Source organism: Emydura macquarii, unplaced genomic scaffold (genome assembly GCF_026122565.2).
Source record: "Emydura macquarii macquarii isolate MOO-44397 ecotype Brisbane River unplaced genomic scaffold, CSIRO-AGI_Emac_v2 contig_1045, whole genome shotgun sequence".
NCBI classification, from domain to species: Eukaryota; Metazoa; Chordata; order Testudines; family Chelidae; genus Emydura; species Emydura macquarii.
Window position 1 is genome coordinate 14,072,773 of NW_027131182.1, and position 18,528 is coordinate 14,091,300.

General features: G+C 42.5%; 1 protein-coding gene across 7 annotated transcripts in view; it reads left to right on the top strand.

Annotated features, from left to right (window-relative positions):
* NIPBL (NIPBL cohesin loading factor) overlaps window positions 1-18,528 on the top strand; it is a 281,327-nt gene that overhangs the window by 256,562 nt on the left and 6,237 nt on the right. For all 7 annotated transcript variants that reach the window (XM_067545538.1, XM_067545537.1, XM_067545539.1 and 4 more), the window contains 8 exons: window positions 413-506; window positions 612-766; window positions 1,075-1,165; window positions 9,618-9,791; window positions 9,924-10,114; window positions 12,917-13,024; window positions 14,100-14,300; window positions 14,711-14,857. In XM_067545538.1, the coding sequence (XP_067401639.1) occupies window positions 413-506; window positions 612-766; window positions 1,075-1,165; window positions 9,618-9,791; window positions 9,924-10,114; window positions 12,917-13,024; window positions 14,100-14,300; window positions 14,711-14,857 (1,161 nt within the window). The remainder of the gene's footprint in view (window positions 1-412; window positions 507-611; window positions 767-1,074; window positions 1,166-9,617; window positions 9,792-9,923; window positions 10,115-12,916; window positions 13,025-14,099; window positions 14,301-14,710; window positions 14,858-18,528) is intronic.

Genomic DNA, 18,528 nt, shown 5'->3' on the forward strand with positions numbered 1-18,528 from the left:
GTCGACTGAATAAGTCCACCCCCTCAAATAGCGTACCACTGCGTCAACGGGAACGCTGTTCCCGTCGGCTCAGTGCAGTGTGAACAGCACGCAGAAGGTAAGCAGGGCACTCAACGTCAGTTACGCAAACTACTCTGCGTAATTTGCGTAGCTTCCGTTGAGTGTCACTGAATCGCGCGGTGAGTGTGAACCAGCCCTCACTTTCTTGACTTAATTGAGCTTGTTTATTTAATATTACAATTTAGTTGTTGTGTATTTGAACTGAGATTTTCAAAGTAGTCTTGAAGATTTAGACCTCTATTTTCCATTAATTTTAAATGGATAATATGTTTTTATATCCCTAGACTGCTTTGAAAACCTCAATCTTGACTTCTAAATAAATGGTTATAAACATTTTCTGTCTTATTTTCAGGTAGTGCAGCACTGTGTGAGCTGTCTTGGGGCTGTTGTAAACAAGGTTACTCAAAATTATAAGTTTGTGTGGGCCTGTTTTAATAGATACTATGGTAAGTTAAATATCAGAGCTTACCATTGTTAAACAATTTTACAAAAGTTTTGGTTATGCATGTCATTTCAGGGGTGTTATGTTTAAATCTTTTATTTTATTTTAGGTGCACTTTCAAAATTAAAAAGTCAACACCAAGAAGACCCAAATAGTACCATACTTACAGCCAATAAACCAGCACTCCTTAGATCTCTTTTCACTGTTGGAGCACTGTGTCGTCATTTTGATTTTGATCAGGAAGATTTCAAAGGCAACAGTAAGGTAAAATACACTGCGTTTAACGTCTCAGTGTCATGTGTTTAAAAATGTAAGGTTAAAAAAAAATGTAACGTGTAAAGAGAATAGAATAGGTTGGTTAATTTGAAACAGTAAAGTAAATAGATACTTTGCACAGTGAAACCAGACTGTATTTATAATTTGCAACAATTTATTTTATTTTGGGAAAGCTCTGGTGTCAGAGATGTGTGTTGCACTTTGCAATTAGGTTTTCAAGTTTGTCTTTTTTTTAAGTAGAATCCAAAACAGTTGTTTCTGTTTGTCACCAATATTTTTCGTTTTCATTTGGCCAGGTCAACATTAAAGATAAAGTACTTGAACTGCTGATGTATTTTACAAAACATTCAGATGAAGAGGTACAAACAAAAGCCATTATTGGTCTAGGTAAGAAATACTAAGTTTTTTTGTTTTTAATTGAATCAGTAATTGTGTCTCAGGGGGATAGAATGTGTGGGGTTTTGTTTTTGTTTTTTTACCAGAAGTTGGCATTTAAAAGTTTTGGCATCTTTGTTAAGGGGTATGTACCTAATATTGTCTGCAAATCTTGGTTGCTTTTTGAATTTTAAAATTTTTCTTCATGGAGATCTTAAATAGATTTCCCTGCATGTCTCAAGATATTTGAAAATAGTCTGTAGCAAATTGGTCAAAAGGAGCTCATTTCTCATTCTTGTGGGAGACACATTCTGACAATGCATGCCTTCCTGATGTATATGATTCTTCTTTGAGTGCTGGTCCCTATGTGGATTCCAGACGTGGGTGTGCATGCATGCCACACACTGGAGCCGGAACTGTTCAGAATAATGTTTGTCAACCTGCATGCATGCCTCGCGTTGTCCATATGGTGCATCCACGGTCTTATGTGGCTGTGTGGGTCGATGCCCCCTCAGTTTCTTTTTATCACTGCATGGCTAGAGTCAGAACATTCTCATTCTTCAAAACAGCTAAGTAGCAACCTATATATTTTTTATATATTATATATTTTTTTCATTGTTAATAGTATAGTTATAGTTAGTGTACTAAGTAATGTTAGTTCCAAGTTCCATCCTCTCTGGGACTGTACACCCTGTTTAGGGGATTATGCCCAAACAAGTTGGATTCAAGAACTGCTCCACGTGCCTGTGATGGTTCTCAGTGAGCATGAAGAACCAATGCTGCCTCTACTGTCTGGGAGAGAGCCACATCATCATGCGGTTCTCTATCTGCCGCTCCTTCCTGCTAAAAACCCGCGAGGCAAGGGAACTGAGACTTAAGAAACACCTCATGGAGGAAGCAATATGACTATGTGCGCACCCTGAAATGGCACCAGTGCATCTGCCGGAATGCCTGGTGGAATCAGTGTAACCGGCGGTACCAATGGCACTGGCTAAAGCTCCCCATGCATACAAAAAACACAGTCACAAGCACAAAGGTGAATCCCCAAGAGGGACTACCTCCAAACACCATGTTCCCTCGCCGAGCCCAAAAAAACGGGTGAGATGTCCCAGGCAGATACTGCTGCTCCAGCTATGAAGTGGGCAAAGGCAGACAAAAAGACAAAACACCTACACAAGCCCGAGACGGCTGCCGCTACTGGCGTCCCACTGGCACCCATCAATCTCACCAGAACCATCAGGACTCCTACAGCCACCCCCCATTCCCTTGGTGCCTCGTACCCCAGGATGTATCTTACCCCTAACCTGCTCGGCTGATTCTTGATGGCATTGGAGAGGCCATCACTCTTAAAAGTACCACTGAGCATCATACGGCTCCCATCTCCTGCTGACAAACCGCTGCTATTCTGCTATCCATCTGTGGTGCGACTGACGGAACCTATATGACAGCTGCCCGCTCCATCAGCTCCACCTACTCTATCAGCACTGTCCTTATCAGAACACTCAGAGTCCGACTGGTCCTCGGAGCCTGAACTGCACTTTTCTCCAGAGTGACACTACTGCCCACGTCCATATCAATATGCTCCCATGCAAGTTCCACCGCAGGAGCAATGGTTCTGGTACCCACCCGGCCCCCCAGCCAGGGTAGACCAGAGGCCTACGAGTAATATAGAACTGCTGGGACCAAAGGATCTACCCCTCCCAACTGGTGGATCATCATCACCAGATCAGGCGATCATCCCACCCACACAATCGCCACCAGACAATCATGGCCAATTTCAAGATCTCCTGAGAAGTATGGCAATGGCTCTGAAATTACTAGCAAAGGACGTCAAAGACCCACAAGATGAGTTTCTTGACATCCTCCAACCACCAGGTCTGACTTGGATGGTGCTGCCTATCCATAATGTCATTTTACAACCGGCTGAAACAATCTGGCATGCCCCGCCTTCCTGCACCCCATACCCAAATGTGCTGACAGGCAGTACTTCGTTCCAGCCAAAAATACAGACTTTCTTTTTATTCACCCTCCACCAAACTCATCAGTGGTACAAACAGCCATTCAGTGTTCCAGGCTTGAACAACATCCTGGGACCACGACTCCTGATCAAGCTGCCAAAAAGTTAGACCTCATTGGCCACAAGGTATATTCGTCCGCTGGCCTCCAATTCTGCATACTCAGCTACCAGGTCATCCTAGTGAAATATGATTTTAAGTCATACTCAAGACTAGCGGAAGTCCAAGCCTCCCTCCTGGAGGACAAACAAGCAAATTTTAAGGTCTTCTTTGAGGAAGGCAAACCAGTCTCCAAAGTCTCCCTTCAAGCGGTCAACACGGCAGCTCGGTCCCTGGCATCCAACCTGGTATTCAGAAGAGACTCCTGGCTACAAATTTCTGGTTTTCCTAATGAAGTCCAAACCACTTTGGAAGACCTTCCTTTTGACAACCAGAAGCTCTTTAGCAATAAAACAGATGAAAGTCTTCATTCTTTGAAGGACTCTCCAGCTACACTTCAGTCCTAGGCCTATACACTCGGGCTCCCATAAGATTTCAAAATCACCAGGCTTACCGACCTAGGTACCTGCCTCGACCCACCTACCAATCTTACCCTCTACGCCATCAGGAACAACTCCGCTGTCGCCAACGTCCTCAACACTCTACTTCTCCTACCTTGGCCACCTCTACTTTCCATCAACGCCCTCATAGACAGCCCTTTTGACTCAATCTCAGAGAACCGCGAACCCCTCTTTACCTTGTCCCTGGCTCTCCTGAAAGTATTCAGAGGCCGTCTTGCTCTATTTGCCCACAACTGGAATAAGATTACCCCCGACCGATGGGTACTGGATATTGTACACCGGGGTTACCTGATAGGATTCCACACCTTCTCACCCCGACACCTACCTCGGGACAGTCATGCAGATCCTACCCAGAAACACCTCCTCCGCAAAGAAACTCATGCACTCCTCCAAAAATGCAGCATAGAGCCAGTTCTGGACCGCTACCAACACCAGAGCTTCTACTCCTCCTACTTCCTTATACCAAAAAAGGGAGGGACCTCTGCCCCATTCTGGACTTCCAGGCCCTAAACAAATTCATCCGCAAATTCCATATGGTCGCAGTCCCTCAGATTATTTCTTTCCTCTATCGTAGGGCGTGGTTTGCAGCTCTCGATATGAAGGATGCATACTTCCATGTGGACATCCATCCAGCACACCACAAATTTCTTGGTTTTATGGTGGAGTAATCCCACTACCAATTGCGGGTCCACCCCTTCAGGATAGCTACTACACCTCGTGTATTCACGAAGGTTTTCGCTGTCATAGCAGCATACATGTGTTGCTTGGGCCACTCAGTCTTCCTGTACTTGGACTACTGGCTCTTAGTGGCATCATCCTGTGATTATTTGCTAGACGCTCTCCGGACTGTACGGGAGCTCCCTACTAATCTCAGTATAGGCATCAATGAAGACAAGTCAACCCTTATACCCACCCGGTAGCTCACGTTTATTGGAGTCAGGCTGGACTCCCAGACAGTATGTGCATTCCTCCCAAGGGACTGATTTGCTGCTGTTATTACCATCATTGTGTGATTTCAATGTTATCCGCATACACAAATCCACCGATGTCTTTCCCTCCTGGGACACATGGCGGCAGCCATTTCTTTTACTCCATATGCCCAATTCCATATAAGATGCCTTCACCATTGGCTAAGAACAGTGTATGACCCACAGAAGGACCACTTCAACAAACAAGTATCCGTACCGAAGTCTGTGGTAACTTCCTTGTCTTCATGGTGCGATTCATTGAAGGTGATGCAGGGCACTCCCTTCTATCAACCCAAACCCGACATCACCCTCACAACGGATGCCTCACTCGCAGGATGGGGCGTTCATACACAGGGCCATATGGCACAAGGCTTGAGGTCCCCCTGAGAGGTGGGGATGCATATCAACATCCTGGAACTCAGGCAGTCCAATGTGCCTGCCCGAATGCACCTTCCCCTCGTTCAATGCACACACATGCAAATCTTCTTAGACAAGATGACAGCAGTGGTGTACATAAACAAGCAAGGGGTAGCTGGATTCCTGTCCCTCTGCACAGAGGTGATCCGGTAATGGAACTGGTGCTTCTAACACAAAGTCATATTACAAGCCACACACTTACCAGAACAATATTTTGGCAGACAAACTGAGCTGTTCCTTCCATTACAACCACAAGTGGGAACTCCATGACTCCACTCTTCACAATATCTTTCACCAGTGGGGCACAGGAAGACACCTTTCTCCTCCCATGGACACCGGACCTCTGTTGTGCCTTCTTGCCCATACCGCTAATTCCATGGTTTCTTCACAAAGTGAAACTAGACCAAGCCACACTCCTACTCCTTAGCCCCATCCTGGCTCCGACTGTGGTCTGCCAAGATGGAGGGTCCGTGGTTTGATATCCCGGTAGCGAGGAAAGAGCAGCCGGACAAGGAAGTACCTTACACTGTTAGTTATTTAAGCAGCACTCAAACTGTGAAAGTTACAAATCTTAGGCTATCATTACAACACTCAGCTGCTGGGGATATAAATCAGGCGCTTACCACAATAAGGGAGGGGAAGCCCATTACCCCCCTGTAAGCGGACTGCAACTAGGGAGCAAACCTGCCACGCAGCACCCGCTGGATCCTCTACAGGTCTGCGGAGAGCTTCGGGGCCAGGCAGCACACAGGGGGTCCCAATATACTTCTTCCCCCCACTTCTAGCAATAAGCTCATTGGTTATGTCTCAATCCACTTGGGGATTGGGTCCTAACATTTGTTATTCCCTCTGCTATTGGCACTTAGCTAGGGACCAATCCGCTATAAGCTGTGGTTACTTGTGTTCATCTCTAGCTGCTCTATTTCGAGCTCATATCTAGGTCATGGTGCGGTTAACATATTTCCTGAGTTTATGCCCAGGTCATGAGGCACCTACCTTTGCTTGAGAGGCCTACTTTGCTCATGGGGCCTAACTATTATTACTTATTCTAACTCAGGCCTAGCCTTGTCACTATGTTGTTATATCCACGTCACAATATTCTTCCGCTCCTTACACCGACAATATTGATTCACAGACATCCTCCACCTCTTGCCCTGTCCTCCAGTACCTCCCTCCGGCCGAACCTACTCACCCAGCAACAGGGTCAGATCCAATACCCCAACCGCAACATCTCCACCTCATGGCCTGGTATTTGTATGGGGCTCATGAATAGATAATGTGCGCTCCACACCAGTATGGGAATTACGTACACATAGCCGACGCCCCACAATCAGCATGCTATCAAGCCAAGTAGAGGCAATTCATGAGTTGGGCCTCTAACAACTATTACACCTTATCGGACGTCTCTGTATGAACAGTCCAAAATTATCTACTTCACTTTCAGCGATCAGGCCTTGCCCATTCCTCCATAAGAGTTCATCTGGCAGCTGTTGGCACCTTCCTTCCACCAACAGATGAAATTTCCATATTTAGCCACCCAACATCTATTCGCTTCCTACAGTGCCTACAGAACACATTCCCTTCCACCAGAGAACCCACCCGTTCTGGGACCTTAACCTAGTCCTTTCTGCACTCACAAAATCTCAGTTCGAATGCTTGGCAGCTTGCCCACTTACTACCTGTCCATGAAAGTAATCTTCCTGGTGGCCATCACCTAGTGGTCAGTGAACTGGCGGACCCTCTATTCATGGTATTCCACAGGGACAAAGTCTCCCTACGGATCCATCCCAAGTTTCTTCCCAAGGTGGCATCACCATTCCATCTTAACCAGGTTATCCATCTCCTCGTCTTTTACCCGAAACTACACTCCTCTCAACAGAGATCGCACTATACACTCCCTCGACATCCACTGTGCGCTGGCTTGCCATCTCCATCATACCTGTCCCTTCTGGATCTTGCCAAGGCTCTTTGTTATGATAGCAGAGTGCTGCCAAGGCCACATGCTCTCTTCCCAACACATCTCAAAATGAATCTCCTAGTGTATCATGGAGTGTTATTCTCTCTGCTCTGTCCTACTACCACCAAGCATCAAAGCTCACTCCACATGAGCACAGACTGCTATGTCTGCCTTCCTCATTGATGTCCCATGGCAGGACATTTGCAGGGCTGCAACATGGGCCTCTGTTCATACGTTCACTACACATTACGCCATAACCAATCTGACATCAAATGATGCACCAGTACACCAAGCAGTCCTACAAACTTTTGCATCCATTGAGCCCTAGCACCCACCTCCATACTGATGACTGCTCGTTATGCTACCCACATCTGGAATCCACATAGGGACCAGCATTTGAAGAAGAAAGAGAGGTTACTTACTTTAACTGATGGTTTTTTCAAGATGTGTAGTCCCTATCTGGATTCCAGTCCTGCCCCCCCCCGTCACTTTTGCTACAGGCTTGATACCTGTTAGTAAGAGGAAACTGAGGGTACGTCGACCCGCACAGCCACATAAGACCTTGGATGTACCACGTGGATGATGCAAGGCGTGCACATGGGTTAACGGAGGCTACTCTGAACAGTTCTGGCTCTGGCACATGGCACATTTGCACATCCATGTCTGGAATCCAGATAGGGACCACACATCTCAATGAACCATCAGTTACAGTAAGTAACCTACCTTTCTGTACAGTCTTCAAAATATCAGATTTCTAAACGAATGGTATCATCACTTTTCATATTTGTAGTAGTTTATAAACTTCTTGAGTTTCACATCCCCAAGGTATGAGATTCAAAATATTACTAGAAAGCTAAAAACACCTGGGAAAGTCTCAGGTGATGCCACCATAGGGCAGATTCTCAGCTGAAGTCAATGGAGTTATGACAGTTTACAAAAGCTGAGGATCTTTCCCTTAGATGTCAAGAGACATTAACATTTATAGGCTTTGACAATTATTTACTGGATAATGGCCAACAAGAAGTTTGCCATTTCTTGCAAGTTTTGACTTGCCTTCAGGGGTCTGAGGCTTGACCACACTCCTCCTACTCCAGATGTGTACTTCCATAGAAGTATGGAAATATTAAATTCTTACTAGCAAGCCAAACATAATCTCTTAAGAGTAATACTTTATACAGCTGTGTTAATTACTTACATGGGCCCTGAAAAGATCATCTTAAAGACACTCAAAGAATTTGTTTTCAGGTGGAGGCAGACTAAAGGTGAGGTCAGTCTTAAAAGAAAATTGTCAGATAGTGGTAAGGAAAACTTATTAAGGAGAGAACAATAAAAAGTATTTTTATTTTATTTTTATTTTAGGACTTGTGCATTGTAGACTCATTTAAATCAGTGCGTGGAGGAAAGTAAGAATTAAGGAGACAGTTATATATCAAAAATACTTCTTTAAAATCCCTTTTAAAAAGTGGATCAGATTGACTTAGAAAAGATCAGGTGGTAAAACTTCAGTGCATATCCATGCAGATAATTATTACCCCTTCCAAAGACCATCCTTACCCTTTTTGCTTTCCCTTTTCTAGTTATAGCCTGAACTGAGCTCTTGGATGAATTGAGCTCTTTCCTGAGCTAAGTCTTTGCCTGCACTAATCTTCCTAGGAACAGGAGACCAGCTTTATAGAACCTCGACTCCCTTGGCTTCAGCCAATCAGCCCCCTTGACTATTTCATGCTGGGTTTTTCCATATATATTCTTTTCTTCTTTCATTTTTTCCTTTTATTTTCTTTTTTGTTTTGCACTGATAGTAAAGATTTTTAATAAGTAATATCTGTGGCCAGGAGGAAGTAAAGGGCTATTCAACATCTGCCACTCCTGAAAGGCACAGACTAACAAGAATTAGGACAAATAAACCAAGTAACAGTCTAATATATGATAGTTTTGCCAATCTTCTCAATGGGATATTGCATTCCTGCCACCATGTGATGCTGTGAGAGGATATAAATCAGCAGCACTCCAAACCCACGTATGTTATCTATGATGGTGTCCATCATTTTGGATTAAAACTGGGAAGTGGGCAGAGTGAAGGAAACAGTTCTTTTCCTTCATAATAGTTTTCAAGAAAGGATTTTAGAGTCTGTATGTGTCTGAGTTTCAGCTTTCCCACTGATATGTGATTGAACAAGACCCCATACCTCTATTGTAAAAGGGAAATGTATAATTTTCCCATTTTATAAATGGGATAAATGAGAGATTGATTGCATGAGGTCACTTCTAGCAGAGCTGAGAATTCATTTAGCCATGATGCCTTTGAGAATTAATGTGTTGTGTATTTGACTATGTAAGCACTAGATCACACTCTCCTTCAAAGCCTGGAATAGAGTCCAGACATACTGATTCCCCAACATTGTTCTGCTGTGTTACCAGTTTCTGAGTGATTCTTTGAATTTTATGTCATCTATGTATGATTCAAGACTTTCTAGTTCACCTTGAAAAATGTAAGTGCAATAATTGCAAGACAACCAAGTGGGATTTTTCTCACCTTTTTTCTTTCAGGATTTGCATTTATTCAACACCCAAGTCTAATGTTTGAGCAGGAGGTGAAGACTCTGTACAACAGCATTCTCTCTGACAAGAACAGCTCAGTAAACTTAAAAATCCAGGTGTTAAAAAATCTCCAAACCTATCTACAGGAGGAGGATACACGTATGCAGCAGGCAGATAGAGAATGTGAGTGATGAGCTCTGTATTAAGGAAACATTCAAAATGTAACTTTTGTTATATAAAAATAACCATTTTAGAATCAGTTAGTGGTTGCACAAAGATTTTGACACAAACAATTGCTTTTGTTCCTTTCTTCAGGGAAGAAATTAGCAAAACAGGAGGATCTGAAAGAAATGGGTGATATTTCCTCTGGGATGAGCAGCTCCATCATGCAACTATATCTCAAACAGGTTCTTGAGGCTTTCTTTCATGCACAGTCCAGCGTACGCCACTTCGCTCTAAATGTCATTGCGCTGACATTAAACCAGGGTCTTATCCATCCAGTTCAGGTATTTAATGCTAATGTGCTGTATTTATTTTCTTTTCTTTTTCTTTCTTTTTTAACACAAGAGAATCTCAGAATTTCTCGTGGCTGCTAGACTAAACTTCCAGAGTGTGGGATTTTTCCTCCAAATCTGTTCAGTAGTTACTTCCTTTCGGGAGTCTTCTTTTGGAGAGGCTGTTTTCAAGAACTCTTCTGTATTGAAAGGCCAATGGGATTCCAAAGACTATCCTTTCGTTAGCTTAGAAATTAAATTTGAGTTTAGCCATTTTTAAGCAGCACTTATTAAATGCATGAAGGAGTGCGCTGGTTTCTATTATATAGTATCCGACCCAGTTAGTATTCAGGCATACTTACATCCACGACCCGTTTTCTTTAGATTCCACTCATTGTCTGGCTATACCGAAAGAAGGACAGGAGACATTTTATGTGGTTTTAATTAGGCCGCAACTTTATTATTAGATGTCTGGGACTATCCAGCAGATACAAGTGTATAGTGCAGGTAACCTCATGTTCATTCAGTAATTACCCAGAGGGGCTTCCGCCAGCTCCCTGTCTTTTTCCATCCAGTTCCCCCAGCCAATCCATTGCTGGGGCCTTAACATCCACTCCCCTCGTAGGAGGGTTAAATTGGGTAATAAGAAATGGGGGTTGGTTCCCTGCTGTAACATTCATAGGAGCCCCAAACCTTCCCCTCCCACCCCCCATTCCTTTTTAAGAACCTTTTTAAGAACATCTCCTTTTTAAGTCCTTTTCCCAAACCATTTATCCCATCACTACGTTTCCTATGGAGTACCTGCACTGGACGTCCACTCCACACTTATATAATGAGTTGTGACATATAGCTCCACATGAACAAAGCCCCACCTGATCCCATTGTGGGGAAAGCGAAAAAAACCCAACTCCAATCTGGCAGTAAGGGAAAAATTCCTTCCCAGTCCCCCTAAAAAAGGGGTGGCTAGCACAATGCCAACAGCAGATCTTGACCAAACCTGGTATTTCACCACCTAAACGGGAAGGACGGTGGGTGGGTGCTGCCTCTGGCTGCTCTGTGTAAAAGGGGGCTTTCATGCACAGGGCTGCCCCTTTTAAACCTTTTCACCCATCCGGTTCCCAGGGGATTGCCACGCTGGCCCCTGACTCCTACTGTAGCAGTTTGACCTCTCTCTTCCCCCCAGCCATAAAGCACTGTTCCTTTCATTCAGCCACCCACATAAACCTCCCCCCCACACTGCTTAAAGGTACAGTGAGGTCATTAGAATATTTTGCCAGCACCTTTCCTCCCCAAAACTACTTTCGATTGAAGTTCCAGGGCCAATGTCAGAGCTATCTGTAGTTTATTTTTAAGTAATTTTCTTCACATGTGAATTTTAGCTACATAGTGCTTTTTATCTACTACAGTGAAAATCTAAAGAGGTATTACTAACAAGGGTAGACTAATTTACTTACCTTTCTCATTCTCCTTTCTGTTTTAGAAGAATTCTGGGCAATATTGAGATGTCTCAAGTCTCAACTTGATAATTCCCTGGACCAAATTCTGTAACAAGTTTTACTTGAGACCCATATATTTTAAATATACTAATAACTTTCAAGTTGCAGGCTTGCCATGAGGCTAACTACTAGGCCCTATCTAGACTCAGAAATTGAACATGTGTTCAGCAAATGCGTTTACTAAGTTTTTAACACCACTTTTTAACGCAGTTGTTAACACCTGGTGTAGACAAAGACATTGATGTATTAAACCATGTTAGCAAGTTGAGTCTTCTGGGCCAAGGATCCTAGGGTTGACCATGAACTGTTAACGTTCTGAAACACTGCTGACTTTGTCTACAAGGTGCAGTGGCATACTGTGGGTCTCCAGCGCCAGGGGGCCAAGTCTGCATTTGTGACACCCCTTACACAGGGCAGGAGGGGTCCCAGCATCACCCCCCAGCAGCCCTGGGGAGAGGGGAGTCTGTACCTGTGGGGAAGTGGGGCATGAGGGCTGGGGGTGGGGCAAATGCAAGCATGGCTCCATCATCCCCTCTCCCCACATTTACCTGTGCTGCCTGTCTCTCTGGCTCCAGCCCAGCGCTGGCTTGGACGGGGGCGGAGGTGCCAGGCCGGCCCTTCATAACACGTGGGGGGGAGAAGAGCGGGAGCAGTCACATCCTTCTGCGCGCCGCTGCCCCCCCTTCCCCACCCCCGCTCGTCGTGAAGGGCCAGCCCACTGCTCTGCACTTACCTGCCACTCCAGCCTCGCAGCCCAGCGCCGGTTCTGACAGGGCGGTCTCACCCCCCTGCCTGACGGGTGGAGGGTGCCGGGTTGGCCCTTCACGATGCGCAGGGGACACTGGAGGGGCTAGCGCTCCGTCCCGTGTGTTGTGAAGGGCCGACATGGTGTCCCCATGCAGGCCAGCACCTGATGGCCTGGCCCTCCCTCCTCCCCCGGTACGCCACTTCATAGGTGCTAAGTGGTGTTTAAAATAAATTAACAAATTGCTAAGAACACCTAATTTTTCTAGTATGGGGTCCTAGTGTGTAGCCCAGTGGAACATAGATACTGAGAATATCACCTGTGTTCTGGCACAGATTTTCATTTTTTAATACGCTGGTCTTCTTGGATCATCTCCCATTTTTATAACCTGTGCTATTACCTAAAAGAAGCCATCAAGCAGTAAGTCGTATAAGGTGTCATATTCTAGTTCCTCAACTATTGACAATTTAACATAAATAATGTGAGATAAATGTATGCACTCAATAGCACACATAGCCATATACATTTTTGGTATATAATGCCTTTGTATGTTTTCATCTGTTTCTTTTCTAGTGTGTGCCATATTTAATTGCTATGGGCACAGATCCAGAGCCCTCTATGCGGAACAAAGCCGACCAGCAGCTGGTGGAAATAGACAAAAAATATGCTGGATTCATTCATGTATGTTATCAAGCGTCTGTCTGTATTCTACTTGTTTTGGGGAATTGAGTTTTGACCTCTTCATCTGAAACAACAGAGATGTGAAGGAGCAGTTTTTTCTCAGTTAGAGTTAAAGATCTGTAATATCAGATATGGGAAGCATTTCTAGTTCTTTATAATTGTTCTTTAGTGTTTCATTCATAGATTCATAGATTATGGGACTTTACAAATCCCATAGCACTCCAGTTCATCCAACACTAGAATTTGGAGTATTGCGCTCAATATACCCAACCATATTTAATTTAATAGAGAGGCTGGCAGATGGAGTCCAGAGTATACTCAGCAGAGGCCTGAGCTACTTTCCATGTAGATGAGGGGGATGAAAGCAGAGGCTGAAGCACGGAGTGGTGGGTATATTGGCTGCTCAGGCATCCAGCTGATACTGAAACTGGAGCAATACTGGGGTTAACGAAAATCATCTGAGACACTGACGCACATGCAATAATAGGGAATTTGTGTTGGTCATCCTGCGCATGTAGAATGAGGGTAGACGGTTAAGACATATGCACATTCAGAAATTCAAATTCAGTGCAACATTCAGTTAGGGAAATGTTTACAACTTTCAACATTATTCCTGTGGAAAATCATTTCAGATTTATGAAACATCTGCCCGCTCTGAATCATCACTTTAGCTAAATGTTTCTGTTGGGGCAGTTAATAGAGAAACAACAATATTAACATTAATCAGTCATTACACTTCAATTTCAAATGTCCTTGACATGAATGTGGCAGTGTTTACCTCTTAAAGCTGTTTAAGTCTATTTCTATTTGCAAACTCAAGAAAACAATGCTGCATCAATTTTTAAGTAAAGCTTACATTTTACAATAAATATCAAGGATACTACAAATCCATAGGGAAGGACTGAATGTGCAGGAAGTGGTAAGGTTTTGAAAATTGTTTTTTTAAATTGAGACTAATGAAAATTAGATGAATACATTAATTTCAAATTAAAATTTTTCAATTTGAGACAATTATTTTTCTTTTTGTATGACTGTTTGGAAAGCCACCATTTAAACAAATATTTTATAATTTTAGATGAAAGCAGTGGCTGGTATGAAGATGTCTTACCAAGTACAACAGGCAATCAACACATGCACAAAGAATCCTGTAAGGGGTTTTAGGCATGATGAATCCTCGAGCGCTTTATGTTCACATCTATACTCCATGATCCGAGGGAACCGTCAACACAGACGAGCCTTTCTAATTTCTTTACTCAACCTCTTTGATGACACAGCAGTAAGCATCACATAAATGTGTACCCCATTAACTTTTTTAAAAACAAGTTCAAACGATGAATGTTGGTGTCCTTACTTTATGTATTTTTAAGAGACTTGGTAATTTCGTCCTGGCTAACTTTATTTCCCTAGTCTTTATTTGGCTGCAAAATTAAATTTATTTCCCTCAAACCTTTTCCACCATTTTATATTTATTTAAGCCTAGTTTAGAGAGAGTGGGAATAATGCAAGTTCATGTGTGAAGAAAACTTTGCATGTGCACAATGTCTTCAAGGTGAAAAAGTTATTTTGGATGAAGCACATACTGACTTTTTGCCCCAAGAGCAGTGCAAAAACTAGTCTGTGATGGTTTTTGTTGTGTGTGTATTATGTATATATATATATATAAATGTTTTTTTTTTAAACTTGCAGAAAACAGAGGTGAATATGCTCTTGTATATAGCAGACAATCTAGCGTGTTTTCCTTATCAAACACAGGAAGAGCCACTGTTCATAATGCATCACATAGACATTACACTGTCAGTTTCTGGTAGTAACCTACTACAGTCATTTAAGGAGGTAAGTGTATTTATGATATATTAATACACTTGTTGCAATGAAGTTATGTTGACACCATAATGAGCACTTCAGTCATTCCAATGTTGCACATGTACAATAAATAACATTACTTTGCAACTAATAGCATAAATCGTTCTCAGTTCTGGCCAGGTGTGGCAGAAGCTCTCAGGATTTTTCATTAATTTTGAATGTCAGTGGAAAATATTAGACATAAAAGAAAATAAGACTGGCATTTTCAGATTTAATGTTTGTTAGGGAAGCCAAGTTACTTAGGTCCTAGGTCCTCCTTCATCATGAATGTCTGAATCATAAACAGTCTAACTTTATTGGTATGATGCTCTTCCTACTCAGAAAAGGTTTTGAATGGATCTGCCTATTGGGAAGATTTCTATCTATACAGTTCAAATATATTCATTTACTTTGCCCATGTCTCTTCACTTGCACTTTTCTTCAGTATAGTGTGTACGTTGCGTACCTCTTAAATACAGATAGTTTCACTAATAATTTTTTAAGTTGCAATAGTAGTTGACTTTGAGGGGGAAGTATTTTAAACCATAGTAACCATTCTAACAGACAAGAGCTCCATTCACTGAATTTAAAAAAACAAAATTGAATCATCTTAATTTATCTTAATTAACTTAGGAAGGAAGAATCCCATGCACAGCTATAGACTGGGGACCGATGAGCTGGGCAGCAGCTCTGCAGAAAAGGACCTGGGGGTAACAGTGGATAAAAAGCTGGATATGAGTCAGCAGTGTGCCCTGGTTGTCAAGAAGGCTAATAGCATATTGGGCTGCATTAGGAGGGGCATTGCCAGCAGGTCACGGGAAGTGATTGTTCCCCTCTATTCGGCATTGGTGAGGCCGCATTTAGAATATTGTGTCCAGTTTTGGGCCCCCCACTACAAAAAGGATGTGGACAAGTTGGAGAGAGTCCAGCGGAGGGCAACCAAAATGATTAGGGGGCTGGAGCACAGGACTTATGAGGAGAGGCTGAGGGAACTGGGCTTGTTTAGTCTGCAAAAGAGAAGAATGAGGGGGGATTTGATAGCGGCCTTTAACTACCTGAAAGGGGGTTCCAGGGAGGATGGGGCTAGGCTGTTCTCGGTGGTGGCAGATGACAGAACAAGGAGCAACGGTCTCAAGTTGCAGGGCGGGAGGTCTAGGTTGGACATTAGGAAAAAGTTTTTCACTAGGAGGGTGGTGAAGCACTGGAATGGGTTACCTAGGGAGATGGTGGAATCTCCATCGTTAGAGGTTTTTAAGCTGAGGCTTGACAAAGCCCTGACTGGGACGATATAGCTGAGGTTAGTCCTGCTTTGAGCAGGGGGTTGGACTAGATGACCTCCTGAGGTCCCTTCCAACTCTAATATTCTATGATTCTATGTAGAACAAATGTGGAAGTGATATAAAAGTTGAATTCCCCTTTGATTTCCTCACCTCTATTCTGCCCACTAATTAGTCTCCATTGTAGTACTATGAAACCTCTGGGCAGCTTTCAAACTGTTGCTTTTTAAAGAACAATTTCCCAGTAAAATATTTTCTGCTTTCCTTCACTCCATCCCCATTTTCTAGAAAACTTATTTATATTAAAATGGGTGCAAAATCAAAGAAAACTATAGAAGAACGTGAGAAAATCATGAAACAGCTTACGATGTGCAATTTTTATTGGAGAAAAGGGAAACTTCAGTGATCTTTTATTATATTTTGATTATAAATATTTACAAAATAAAATACACCTCATATTTTATATATAAGATATAATGCATATGTAGTATTGTCAAAAGGTTTTCATGGATGAGTTTCAGATTGCTTCTTTAGTAATGAGTGTCAAAGCTATGGCAACTTATGAAGAATAACGCAAATAAGTTCCAATAAAACCCTTATACCAGTGTTTCTTAACCTGGGGTTTTAGAGGGGTTGCAAGTGCAGAGCTGGTATTGGGGTGGCAAGAAAGGCAATTGCCTGGAGCCACAGGGGCGCCATGAAACTAAGTTACATGCCTCAGCCCCGTGGGGGTGGGACTCAGGCTTCAGGGGTACAGTAGTTTGGAAAGGTTAAGAACCACTGCCTTATACCATACCAAACTGTCATGTATTCCTTATATACTCACACATTATAACAAACTATTTCAGAAATGTTTTAGAATTCTTATTTTATTACTAATATTTAATATTACTAATGTGAACTAATATTTGTATCCTTCATGTATAGCTAGGTATCTTAGTTATCAGTCCAATCACGCAGGCCTCAGAGAAAATCATAAACAATACAATTTTAGGAATCTCTAACTGACCTAAAATAGCATTTCTATACATAATAATAGTTTTATACTGCAGCAAAAATTTAAGTATTTATAAACTGTACTCCTCTAGAGAACAAAAAATGAAGTAAATATGAATCTAAAATTTCAAAACACACATTAGTTAGATTTACCTGTTTTTCTTTTTTTTGATTGTCCAATTTTTTGAAAAATAGGTACAAAACTCATGTTAATTGGTCTTAACATATACTGGATCATTCTTAAAAGGTTCCTGTTAAAGTAATTTGCCTTGTTTTATGAGCAATAAGAGCAACTGCTTGTAGTAACTAATTAAAACTAAAATCTGTTAACTTAGTGTTTCTTTTCTTGTTCTCTAAAGATATTGACTAGATTCCTGCTCTGGAGTCTTGGCCTAGGTGAGATAGGCAGGAACATCCCTTTTTTCACCCTTTGAGGCACCAGTAGGTGTGTCTTGTTTACAAAGTCCCAGTGCTTTGGGGCCCTCTAAAGCATACAATTTTCATTCTGTTCTGACTACATTCAACAAAGGACCTTCCTGTTGGAGCCAGGACAGTTGCATCCAATGCCTGCTCTCCTGTCAGTCCTGCAACTTTGTTTTCGAATGTGAGTCTGTATCATTTGCATTTTTTGTCCGTCCTGTTCTCTGTAGGCTCCCCAGTGCTCTGGCATAACTTGTTGGTGCACTGTTTTTTTAAGCCCATTTTGATTTGATATCATTTCATCCTTTGAGTAATCAGGTTCCAGATTGAGGGTGAGTTTTCTGTGCTGCTGCAGTTTGAATGTGTTAGAATGGCTCCTTGATGTTTCTTCAGTACAAGCTGTATAAATGGCCTTATCTGGCTTTCACTGTATCAAATCTCCTGATGCAACATGCCAGTCTAGGCTAACGACTTTTCTGCTGGTGCATTGACACTGCTCAAACATGGTGTCTTTTATCTCTTTTCTTTCTTCTAAATTTGACTGATCAGTGTGTTGGGGTAATTCCAAGATTTGGAAACATTACCCCTAACTCTTTGGTTGTAACAACAGCATATCTCAGATGAGGCTTCCATTCAAGACTTCAGTAGTAGTGAGTTTGCAAAATCTAAATAAGCCAACATTTTTAATTGTGGGGTCCTATAGCTGGACAACAAAAATCAGTATTTAAGCAATTAAATAAGTGACCATATTTTCAGAGGTGCTGATGAGCTTGCTGTCAGACTACATAGGTACTTAAATATGGATTTATATATCTAACTACACATCATGTGAAAATTTTGGCCATTTTATAGATGTATCTGTAGCCTTTTTTAACTGTAGACCGAAAGGAATGGTTAGATATGGTATGACAATCCCTCTGAGTTCCTACAGGTCAACACTGAGTTCTTTAGTGTAAGGATGGGACACCC